Below are 12,596 nucleotides of genomic sequence, written 5' to 3' on the forward strand. Positions count from 1 at the left end.
AACCTTATTTGCATTTGACCCGAACGTTATTTGCAAGGACCCTCCTGTTTGGAGCTGGAATTGAACTTTCTGTAAACCCTATCTGAGCCCACTCTGAATGCCTTCCCCTACGGGCAGCACGGTAGCATAGTGGTTAGCACGATTGCTTCACAGCTCCAGGGTCCCAGGAGCGATTCCGGCTTGGGTCACTGTCTGTGCGGAGTCTGCACATTGTCCCCGTGTCTGCGTGGGTTTCCTCCGGGTGCTCCGGTTTCCTCCCACAGTCCAAAGATGTGCAGGTTAGGTGGATTGGCCGTGATAAATTGCCCTTAGTGTCCAAAATTGCCCTTAGTGTTGGGTGGGGTTGCTGGGTTGTGGGGATAGGGTGGAGGTGTTGACCTTGGGTAGGTGCTCTTTCCAAGAGCCGGTGCAGACTCGATGGGCCGAATGGCCTCCTTCTGCACTGTAAATTCTATAAAATCTATGAAACACATGCTTGCAATTTATGTTTACTATTTTCCCGCAGCTTTATACATTATAAAAATTAAATCGGTAATGAACACACTTTAAACGCATAAGACAAAGCAATGTGTAAATTACTACACTGAGCAGATATGAGGCCCAGTAGCACATAATCAGAACATAAAGAAAAAGGAGCAGGCGTGGGTCATTCAGCCCCTCAAGCCCATTTGGTAGGCTTGCAATTGCTTCCATTGTTCCATTTCAGTGAGTGGGCTTTGTGAAGACTGATTGACCCCCTCGCAGCTTCCGTGACAGTTTTGCCCTCCGCTGTGTTACTTGCGATTTTCCCATGCTTTCCTGAGTTTGAGCTGCACTTCGAACTTTGCTGGCTGAAGGACAATCCCAAATTTTCCTCCCAGGTCTGGCAAGGGGTGGCCGGGGGGAACCTGGGCAGTGAAGCGCTGGAGGAAGGAAGACATGAAGAGAAAAAGTTCCATCTTGGCCAGGACCTCTCCAACGCAAGCCCTGACTCCGGCCCCGAAAGGCAGGTAGCTAACCGAAGGGGAGTAGATGTGATTCCCATCTTCATCCAGGAACCGGCCTGAAATAGAGAAGAAAAGACGATTTATTGTATTAATTTATTATATTTCTATATAGCCGATCCGTTTAGTGCAAATGCTTCTACACAAGACAAAATGCTGCAGAAACAGGAAATCTGAAATAAAAACTGGAAATACTCAGCAGGTCTGGCAGCATCTGTGGAGAGCGAGAAACACAGATAATAGGATGGGTTTCACAGGGTGGGGGGAGGGGCGCAATTTGCTTCCATCCTCCAGTAGAAAATTCTATCTTCAGCTGGCTGACTTTAAAGAAAGGGCTGCCCCTGAGTGATGATACACCAGGCGCGGCCTTAACGAGCTGAGAGTGGTACTTCTGCCCACTGGGGAAAGCAAGTCTCTGATTGGCTGGCAGCTGAAGAGTTCCAGCAGCACCAGGAGCAACTAGTGGCCGCTGCTGGGACTACAAGGGAGTCCCAAGCAAGGAGACAACTGGATTAAGAGAAATCTGGGGTACCAGGTTCAAAGGGATAGAGGACCTTTTGGGAATTGGGGCAGAGGGGATGGTGCAGATGAGAGGGCAGATCAGGTTTTGTAGGCTGGTGGAGAGGCACAAATGGGGTGGGGTGGGGGGAAGGGATGTCCCCAAAGGATTCACGGCACCAGCAGGAGGCGCTACCCCCACGTCCTTCTCACCTTTTTAGCCTGAGGTCATGAAAGAGTGGGCTGGCCTTCTTCGTTCTGCCTTGCCCCATCCACCATCTCATGATAGCAGAGCTGGGAAGAGACTTTTGCAGTCTTTGATTGGCGATTTAAGAGCCTCAGAAGGTTAAGGGTAGTCGGACTGGCTGATGCTCTACCTGCCCACCATATTATGGGGGATAGCTCAGGTACCCCCTGATGTGTTGGGTGCTCTGGATCCGTGGAACACTTACAGGCCACCAACACTTAAAATAGTGCAACACTATTTTATTAAGTTAGAAACTGTTGAACATACTTTCACTGTGGGTTAACGCGATGTTAGATTAAACTAAAGACCTATGCCTGTCTGAACCTGACTATGCACTCAGCACATGGTGAAGATCTGTGCTGTAAGCTGTAAGCTCTGTCCTTCTAGGAGGCTGCATCCCGAATGAGCGGGAACTCTGATGCCCCCTGTCTTTATAGTGCGTGTGCTCTAACTGGTGATTGGCTGCGGTGTTGTGTGTGTTGATTGGTCTTGCTGTGTGTCCATTAGTGTGTGTGTCTGCACCATGCTATACTGGTGTATATTATGACACTCCCCCACCTACGTCTGCAAATATTTCAATGTTTCAGGCCATGGACTGTCTGTCAGAGCTGTTGGAGATGTAAGAGGTTTAGAGACAGGGAACTTCAATAAGGACATACGGAGTCAACACCTAGTAAAATAAAGAAGTTGGGATTTATTTACAATACGGTATATACGCCGCCCGGTGGATCCTTACCGGGTCTCTATCTGGTCAGACCTTCTACACAGAGGTTAATAGAGATCCCCGCCCCTAGCAGGGGAGTTTGTACTCCGTGAGTATCACGGGGAAGATAGCTATTCCCATGCAGGATATTACAGGAACAAACTAAAATTGGTTTGGCGGTGACTGCAGAATTGTTACCAGCACCCGCTACTCTACAGCAGTGGTTACTATCTAAAATTGGTGAACTTGATGTTAAGTCCACAAGGTGGTAAAGTTAGAAAGCTCTCACCTGGATCAAAGGCATCTGGATCCTTCCATTCCTTCTCATCGTGATGAATTGCCCAGAGGTTGATGATTACACGGGTTTCTTTAGGGATTGTGTACTCGCCAATGCTATAAGTTAACACATTGTAATTTATTGGAATTAGAATCAATAAACCTGCTGTAGCCACCTAAGTTGGCCAACTCCCGATTTAAAATGGTGAACGGCAAAGGCTGAAGGGAAATTCAGCCAACACAGGCAGAAACCAGCAGGTGCAGGTTTGCTGTGTATTAAAACTCTGCAAAAGCCCAGGCAGCATCGATACCAGCGACCATCAGCATAATAATGTAGCAGCCATCTACATACTAATGAGCAATCCCCGGGTGCAATTGAAACATTTGGGATAAACAAAGCCAAGCCAGACTCCCCGGCGCCAGCAGGAGCCAACGCAAAAGAGGTTAACGGACACCTCAAGACCGCCCATCGATCAGGGAACCGCTCCAGTATTGGAGAAATCGAACCAAGCGATTGGGACAAAGTCCAATCACTTGGGACCTGGTACGGGGTCCGCCCGAAAGGCGGGAAGCCCCTGGGGACTATAAAGTTAAGCCCCCAAGTTCAACTTGCTCTCTTCTTCCTGCCAGGGTCACCCAGCAACGCGAACCAACCTTGACCGTGACCGGTGCAGTGACCGGCGAAAGACCGTAAGTCTTAATTCAACGCTCGCTACGAGATAGGCGCTCCTAGCTACCAGTCCGTACCAACTTCGAATCCCGCAGACTCAGAACCCGAACGAAAGGCCATTCGTTTCCCTGACCTGGTGGGCCAGTCCAAAATTAAGTATAGGCCTGTTAGTTGTAGAAGTAGCTTAGACGTAGAATTTGTGCATGAGTAGCGATTACTGTGTATAATAAATGTGCTTTGATTTGAATCTTACTAATCGGTGTATTGGGTTATTGATCATTACTCGGACTTGAACCTCGTGGCGGTATCATAAAGATACCTGGCGACTCGAGAGCAAAGGTAATAAAACAGAGCCAATTGAACCAACCGAAAAGTTAGCAACACTGCATCTCTCAGTATGTGAACATGGATTGTTTTAAAAAGGTGGCCTCCTGGAAAGAAAGGAGAGGAAAACTGGCATTGAGACAGCTTTGGGACGTCCCAACATGTTCGCAGCCATTGAGAGACTTGCTGGAAGTGTAGTCACTGTTGTAATGCAGGAAACCCAGCAACCAACTTGCATAAAGGAAGCTTACACGAACAGTAAGATGATAAATCATCGGATAATCCTATTTTTACTGATGTTGGTTGATGATTAATATTGGTCAGGCCACACTTCTCTATAAATCATGCCTTGGCATCTTTTATGTCTACCTGAGCGAGCAGGTGAGGCCTTGGTTTCACACCTCGTTCAGCAGCTGGCATTCCTGACAGTGCAGCAACTCCACCAACACTGCACTGCCCTGCCAACCTGGATTATGTGCTCAAAGTCTTTGGGTTGGGTTGAGTTCATAACATTCTGGCTCAGAGGTTCGTTACTTCCTCATTTAAGAACTGGATCTATTTACCCGAAGGAAACTTAGAGAAGACCTGATAGAAGCTTATGAAATACTCCTACGGCGCCGAGGTCCCAGGTTCGAATCCCGGCCCTGTCCATGTGGAGTTTGCCCATTCTCCCCGTGTTTGCGTGGGTTTAACCCCCACAACCCAAAGATGTGCAAGATAGGTGTATTGGCCACGCTAAATTGCCCCTTAATTGGGGAAAAAAAAAGAATTGGGTGAACAGCCAGAGGTCGTGTTCCACATTGGTGCCAAAGCCTTGAGGTAGGAACGGTGATGGGGCCCTGCAATCAGAATTTAGGGAGCTAGCTAGAAAGTTAGCAAGACCTCAAATGTAATCATCTTCAGTGCCACGTGAAGGTAAGTACAGAAAAGGCAAGATGAATGCATGGCTGGACAGAGGGTGCAGGAGGGAAGGCTTTACATTCCTGGGACACTGGGACAGGCTCCTGTACAGAGCTCTGGGACTGAATGCCTTGTGGGTGTTTTGCTTGTGATATTGGGAGGATTGGATTGGATTTGTTTATTGTCACGTGTACCGAGGTACAGTGAAAAGTATTTTTCTGCGAGCAGCTCAACAGATCATTAAGTACATGGGAAGAAAAGGGAATAAAAGAAAATACATAATAGGGCAACACAACATATACAATGTAACTACATAAGCACTGGCATCGGATGAAGCATACAGGGTGTAGTGTTAATGAGGTCAGTTTTAAACTAACTTGGCAGAGGTATGGGAACCAAGGGGCTGTTTAGCACAGGGCTAAATCGCTGGCTTTGGAAGCAGATCCAGGCAGGCCAGCAGCACGGTTCAATTCCTGTACCAGCCTCCCCGAACAGGCGGCGGAATGTGGCGACTAGGGGCTTTTCACAGTAACTTCATTTGAAGCCTACTTGTGACAATAGCGATTGTAATTTCATTTCCTTTCAAGAGGAAATAGTAGAGAGGAAAGCAGGATGCACAAAATACTGGGAGGAACAGGAAGCACTGGTATAGAGAATAGTAAAGTTAAGTGAAGTCGAAGTTAGGGGGGAAATAATGACGTCTAAATTAGGGTTACCGAGCACGTCTGTGACGCACAGAGCACAGTCAATCCAATTGGGCAGATTGCGTCGTGGAAATATGATGTTGTGGCGATAACAGAAAGGGCTCAAGGAAGGGCAGGACGGGATGTTGAATATTCCCGGGTACAAGGTATTCAGGAAAGATGGGAAAGGAACGGAAGGTGGGGTGATATTGGTCAAGGAGACCATTGCAGTGCTGGAGAAAGAGGATGCCCCAGAGGACAGAATAAATTTAACTCAAGCTAAGAAACAGTTATATTTCTTGGTGTAATCTATAGACCACCAACTAGTGAGAAGGATGAAGAACAAATCTGCAGGGAATTACAGAGAGGTACAAACATTACAGAGCAGTTGTAATGGGGGATTTTAATGACACAATGTAAACTGGGACAGTGATAGTGTAAAAGGCGGAGAGCGGCAAAAGTTGCTAGTGTTTGGGAAAATTGTCGACGGCAGTGTGTGTCCAGTCGGACTAAAAAGGTTGCACCGTTAGACCTGGCTCTTGGAAAGGAGATGGACCAAGTAGATTGAGTGACGGTGGGGAACATTCAGGAGACAGTGATCATTGTATCATAAGGTTTAGGATGACGATTGAAAAGGGCCATCCAGAGTGAAAATAATTAACTGGGGGAAGAGACAACTTCAGTGGGGCAAGAACGGAGCTGGGCCAGTTAGGCTGGAACGAAAGGTTTGGCGGGAAAAACTGCCGCTGAATAATGGGCTACCTTCAAAACACAAATGGTCCAGACAGAGTGAATATACATTCCCTTAAAAGGCAAAGGTAGAGCAAACAAATCCAGAACTCCGAGGAGGACAAAGGGGATAGAAATTAAGATAAGGAAGAAAATGTCTGCTTACGATAGGCGTCAGGTAGAAAACACAGTTGAAAACCAAGAGGAATATAGAAGGTTCAGGGGAGAGTCTTCTCTCGGCATATACATAGTCAAAGTGTGGTTAATGGAGGAGTGGGGCTCTTTAGAGACTGAACAGGGAATTTACACATGGAGTCAGGTGGCATGGCTGAGGTAATAAAATAAATACTTTGCATACATCTCTATTTCCCGCGGAGGTAGATGCTACCTCGGCCATGGAGACAAACAAGGAAACTGTTCTTAAAAGAGTTCAAATTTGATAAGAAGTGTTGCACGAGGAATGATATGAAAGTCTGCTGATGACGCCACGCCACGTCTGTTGGTACTTAAAGTTGACAAGACACCGGATGAGATGCATCCAAGGATATTGAAGGAAATTGCAGGGGTGATGCACTATCAATTACGATGAGACGAGAGTAGAGAGTAATCGAGGCTTTATTACACAGAGATGTGTGGCCTCCTACAGCTGCTGCCGAAATGGCTGCAGTTCGGAGAGCACACATATTTATGCTCCGCCTACTGGGCGGAGCCAGCAGGCAGGGATCTAACCCCGTACCTGTAGTACAAAGGCCTTACCGTAATACCCTCGTATGCAATGCAGTATATACAATGTAATACAACAGTGGTGACTACCACAAGGGGCGCTGGCTATAATCTTCCAGGCTGCTCTAGTCTGAGGGGAGGTGCCAGAGGACTGAAGAATTGCAAATGTTACGCCCTTGTTCAAAAAAGGTTGTGAGGATAGCCCCAGTAATTACAGAGCAGACAGTTTAACATCAGTTGTGGGGAAGCTTCTGGAAACAATTATACAAGATAGAATTAGTAGCCACATAGAAAAAATGCTGGTTGATTAGGAAGGGCCATCATGGATTTCTAACAGAGAAATTGTGTTTAACTAACTTGCTGGAGTTTATTGAGGAGGTAACAGAAGGGGTTGATAAGGGTAATGCTGTTGATGTGGTATACATGGACTTTCAGAAGACATTTGCTACACAAGTTGTAGCTCATGGAATAAAAGGGTTAGTAGCAACGTGGATATAATATTGGCTGAAAAATAGGAAGCAGAGTAATGGTCAATGGATATTTTTTTGGGCTGGAAGGTTTGTAGTGGTGTTCCCCAGAGGTCACTATTGGGACGCTTGCTTTTCCTGATATTATATCACTGTTCTAAATCTTGATGTGCAGGGGAGAATTTCAAAGTGTACGGATGACATGGAACTTGGAAGTATTGTAAACTGTGAAGAGGACAATATGGAACTTCAACAGGACAAAGACAAGTTGGTGAATTGGGCAGAGAGGTGGCAAATCAAGTTTTGTGCAGGGAAGTGTGAGGTGATGCATTTTGGTAGGAAGATCATGGAGCGACAACAGAAAATAAGGGGCCTGGGTGTATATGTGCATTGGTCATTGAAGGGCAGGACAGGTGGAGAGAACAGTTAATAACGCAGATAATATTCTGGGCTTTATTAACAGGGGCGTAGAGTACAAGAGTAAGGAGGTTACGCGGAACATATACAAGACATCAGTGAGAACTCAGCTGGAATATTGTGCATAGTTCTGGGGCCACACTATAGGAACGCATTGGAGAGAGCACAGAAGAGGTTTACAGGAATAGTTCCAGGGATGAGAAACTTCAGTTGTGAGGGTAGATTGGAGAGGTTGGGACTGTTCTCCTTGGAGAGACGAAGGCTAAGAGGATATTTGATAGAGATGTTCAAAATCATGAGGGGGCCAAACAGAGTAGGCACGGAGAAACCGTTCCCGCTTGTAAAAGTATCAAGAATGAGAGGGCACAGAAGAAAATGTGATTTGAGAAGCAACCTTTTCACCCAGCGAGTGGTTGGGGTCTGGGGTGTACAGCCTGGAGGTGTGGTGGAGGCAGGTTCAATCGAGGCATTAGATACTTATTGAATAGAGACAATGTGCAGGGGCATGGGGAAAGTACAGGGAAATGGCACTGAGTGATGATGCTCCTTTGCAGGCCTGGTGCTGTCATGATGGGCTGAATGGCCTCCTTCTGCACCGTAACCATTCTGTGATTCTGTGACATGGTTTGTTTGTTTTGGTTTTTAAAATAAATTTTAGAGTAATAATTTATTTTTCCAATTATGGGGCAATTTAGCGTGCCCAATCCACCTACCCCGCACATCTTTGGGTTGTGGGGGTGAAACCCACGCAGACAGGGGGAGAATGTGCAAACTCCACACGGACAGTGACCCAGGGCCGAGATTCGAACCCGGGTCCTCAGCGCCGAAGGCAGCAGTGCTAACCACTGTGCCGCGTGCCGTCGTTTGTGTTGACATGGTTGGAATGTATTAGTACGTAGGAGACAGAAAATGGGGATATTAAGTATATACACTCCAATCCAACTGGGCAATCTGACTGCGCCCCACCACATATACAGGAATCCTACTGCCCCCCGCTCCCCCCCCCCCAACCCCCGCCCACATATACAGGAATCTTACTGCCCCCCGCTCCCCCCCCACCCCCCGCCCCCCACATATACAGGAATCTTACTGCCCCCCGCTCCCCCCCCCCCCCCCCCCCCCCATATACAGGAATGGGACCGTGCCCCCATCCCCCCACATATACAGGAATAGAGAGCATATAGCCAAGTTTGTTTAGCTAAGTTATGTAACACAATAAATAGTGTGGTTGAGCGTGGAAGGGTTGCAAAAGATTATTAATGGATTAGCTGAATGGGCAGTAACAGATGGAGTTCAGCTCGGAAAGTGCGAGCTCATGCACTTTGGACTGACAGTGAGAGAATTTTCCCCATGGGTAAGAAGTTCGGAACTGTGGGCGAGCAGAAACATAGGGGCCCAGATGCAGAAATGACCAAAATGCAGTGAACAGGCCATGTCCGTGTTGACATGTGGATATATTTACCTGGAGTTTTCCAAAGCCATGTGGGGAATTAGGAGCGGTGACACTGGTTGGATTCGGAGGATTTCACTGATAGTTGCACTTAGAAAATGCAAATTGCCTCTATCGCTCATTTGAGGAGTCCTTTCAAATCCAATGTTGCTATCGATTTCCTCTTGTATTTTCTTCTGCACCTGCAATGAAAACAAAGTGTCAAACTATTCAGCTGAATGACCTACCAAAAAGATAGGCCTATCACAGGATGAAGTGCTTTACAGCCAATGAGATTCTTCTGAAGTGTAGGCGGTGCTGTAATGCAGGATAATCTACCTGGTAACTATTCAATGTTTTTATTTGGTGTTTATTTCTATATTTCACATTTTTGTTAAAAACATCTTATTGGTATGAAACAGCGTAATCTCCAGCTCACTGCCGTGCCGTGTTGAGAGTCTTTGGAATTCCCTAAGACAGAGAACTATGGGGGGGGCAGAGTCCTTGTGTAAATTTGAGGCTGGGATAGACGGATTCTTGATCAGTCAGGGAATCGAGGGTTATGGGGAAAGGGCAGAACAGTGGACGTGAGGCATGGCGGGTCAGCCATGATCCTGTTGAATGGCGGAGGAGGTTTGAGGGGCTGAATGGCCTCGTCCTGTTCCTATCTCTCGCGGTCTTATGGAATTATAAAAAGGTGCACAGATTTTTAAATGCTGGGATGCAGGTAGAAAAGGGCATTAAAATGGCAAATTAAGTTCATGTAGATAGATATAGGCGGATTCTGTTCACTCTGGGAGTCCAAGCTCTGATGATAACCTGCACTTTTCCAAGCAGGTTGTAGTCTGGGGCCCTGGGTAGTGATGGTAGAGGCTTCAACATTGTTTGATTGCTGACCAGGGACCTCTCTCACTTTTACCTTTAGCATGATTTGCACGTTGATACGTAACCCCTTTGGCCACATTATCATGCATCTTCCTTGGCCATCAAGTCCTGGGTGGGATTTGAATCCGGAGCGTCTGGCACAGAAGCAGCTACCCACTGCACCCCAGGACTGCCCCATACACTACGTATAACGTGGGAAACTGCTGTTGAATTTGTACATGTTGACTTGGTATCAATTGGAATTTTGTAGCCTGACTAATACACCATGAATATTGACACCTTGGAAAGGATACAGCGAAGATTCAACACCTAAGCGATCTGAAATGTGAACTTGGCTTCTCTCTGCACAGATGCAGCCCAACTTGCTGAGTGTTTCCACAATTTTCTATTGTTTATTTTAATGTTAAAAGCATCCAACGTCTCCACGCCCAAATCCACGGTGGAATTCAGGAGGAATCTCTTTACCCATTAACGGTTAGAATATGGACCTCAAGGGCGGCACAGTGACGCTGTGGTTAGCACTGCCACCTCACGACACCGAGGACTCGGGTTCGATCCCGGCTCTGGGTCACTGTCCGTGTGGAGTTTCCCCGTTCTCCCCGTGCCCGCGTGGGTCTCACCCCCACAACCCCGAAAGAAAAAGATGTGCAGGGCAGGTGGATTGGCCACGCTAAATTGCCCCTTAATTGGAAAAAAAAATTAAAAATAAAAGGAATATGGAACTCGCTACCTCAAGGAGTAGCTAAGACGAATGACATTGATGCATTTAAGGGGCAGCTAGAGAAACAGGTGGGGGAGAAAGGAATAAATTGATATGTTGATAAGAGATTAAGCAGCTGGGCGGAAACCCATATGAAGCATTAACATCGGCGTGGGCTGAATGTTTGTGCAATAAATACTGTGCAACACTCCTGTTATCCATGTTGTATGTCTTTAAATGTTTCTTCTACCTCAGGATAATGCAGCAGATAAACAATCATCCATGCCAGTGTGGTACTAGTCGTCTCCACCCCTGCCCCAAATATGTCCGCCACTGTCATAAGCAAGTGGTCCTCTGTCAGTCTCTCCGCGTACGCGGAACTGTTGTTATTCTCGGCGTTCATCTTGGCTTTTAACAAGGCGTCAAGCAAATCATTTATAGAGTCGCTGCTGTAATTTGCCTGCAAGGTGGGAGGGAGGGAACAGAACAAGAGATCGAATAAATAATTGGCAACTACAAAGAGAAATCAGGCTGTTCACAAAAGCCTCGTTAAGCTGCTGAATCGGTACAGATTGTAGTTAGGCCTTATAGAACATACAGTGCAGAAGGAGACCATTCGGCCCATCAGGTCTGCACCGACCCACTTTTAAGCCCTCACTTCCACCCTATCCCCATAACCCAATAACCCCTCCTAACTTTTTGGTCACTAAGGGCAATTTATCACGGCCAATCCACCTAACCTGCACATCTTTGGACTGTGGGAGGAAACCGGAGCACCCGGAGGAAACCCACGCACACACGGGGAGGACGTGCAGACTCCGCACAGACAGTGACCCAGCGGGGAATCAAACCCGGGACCCTGGCGCTGTGAAGCTACAGTGCTAACCACTGTGCTACCGTGCTGCCCACTAATTATCTTAATTATTACATGCAGTATTCCGTTCCAGTCACCATGGCACCAAGAGAAATATCAAGAAGAGCTGTACGGAGAAAAGTGGATCCCTAGGGTTGATTATGTGGGAAAAGTTGGAATCTTCAGTTTAACAGAGGATGGAGTTGAATGAGTGAGGCGAGCTTTATAGGTACACTCAATAGAAAGGTTTCGTCATGAGAACAGTGTCAAGATGAACCAAGACTCCAGGGAGGAAGATAAAGGTACAATCAAGATACAAGATAATATCGGTCCTACCTGGTCAAAGCAAACTTTGGAACTGATATCAGGGAGAATTTGTGCACTTCTAGGTTAATACCTGGAGTGGCCATCCAGGCAGGGGATGAGGAAAACATTCGGCAATCATTCAGGAGGCTGATCACTGCTGTCTTGGGAGAGGGATCAGGGATCTTCGCTTTCTATTGGTGGGATGAACGAGATGTGCCTCACCTGAACCTTGAACAGGAATTTAGTGGAGGAAGCCAAAGTATTGAGAGCTGTCTCAGCTATCCAGTGGGTATAGCCTTTGGGTAAGTGGGATATAAAGACTGGGGAATTATTGTGTTCATTCCTTATCTGGGGAGGAGCTTCTCACCTTGCCATTTATCAACGTCAGGAACATCACTTGAATATATTAACATATAATTATCAGGCCCCTCCACCTGAACCATCCCCCCTCCCCCTTCAGAAAATCCATCCATGGCGGCGTGAGGGCAGAATGGCCTGAATCACCACTGGTCTCCCAATACCGCTCCCAGGGAACCTCAGGTGAGTGAGGCACTCAGGAGGAAGAAGGTCAAGCCCCGGCACTGGCCTGGCACTACCCCCTGGCAGTACCATGGGGCAACCTGCAGTAACTAACCAAGGTTCCTTAGACAGCGCCTCCCAAACCCACGAGCACAACCACCTAGAAGGACAAGAGCAACAGCTACCGGGGAACCCCACCACCTGGAGGCTCCCCTCCACATCACTCACCACCCCGACTGGGAAATATATCGGCCGTTCCTTCACTGTCGCTGGGTCAAAATCCT

General features: G+C 47.2%; 1 protein-coding gene across 1 annotated transcript in view; it reads right to left on the reverse strand.

The window, feature by feature from the left end:
• Positions 1-311: 311 nt before the first annotated feature.
• Positions 312-12,596, reverse strand: part of cyp17a1 (cytochrome P450, family 17, subfamily A, polypeptide 1) — a 30,745-nt gene continuing 18,460 nt past the window's right edge. Inside the window, exons 5-8 of the mRNA XM_072479588.1 lie at positions 10,885-11,094; positions 9,083-9,252; positions 2,721-2,824; positions 312-1,042 (exon numbers count right to left, since the gene is read on the reverse strand). Of these exons, the coding sequence (XP_072335689.1) occupies positions 774-1,042; positions 2,721-2,824; positions 9,083-9,252; positions 10,885-11,094 (753 nt within the window). The 3' untranslated portion in view covers positions 312-773. The remainder of the gene's footprint in view (positions 1,043-2,720; positions 2,825-9,082; positions 9,253-10,884; positions 11,095-12,596) is intronic.

This window comes from Scyliorhinus torazame, chromosome 16 (genome assembly GCF_047496885.1).
Source record: "Scyliorhinus torazame isolate Kashiwa2021f chromosome 16, sScyTor2.1, whole genome shotgun sequence".
Classification (NCBI taxonomy): domain Eukaryota; kingdom Metazoa; phylum Chordata; class Chondrichthyes; order Carcharhiniformes; family Scyliorhinidae; genus Scyliorhinus; species Scyliorhinus torazame.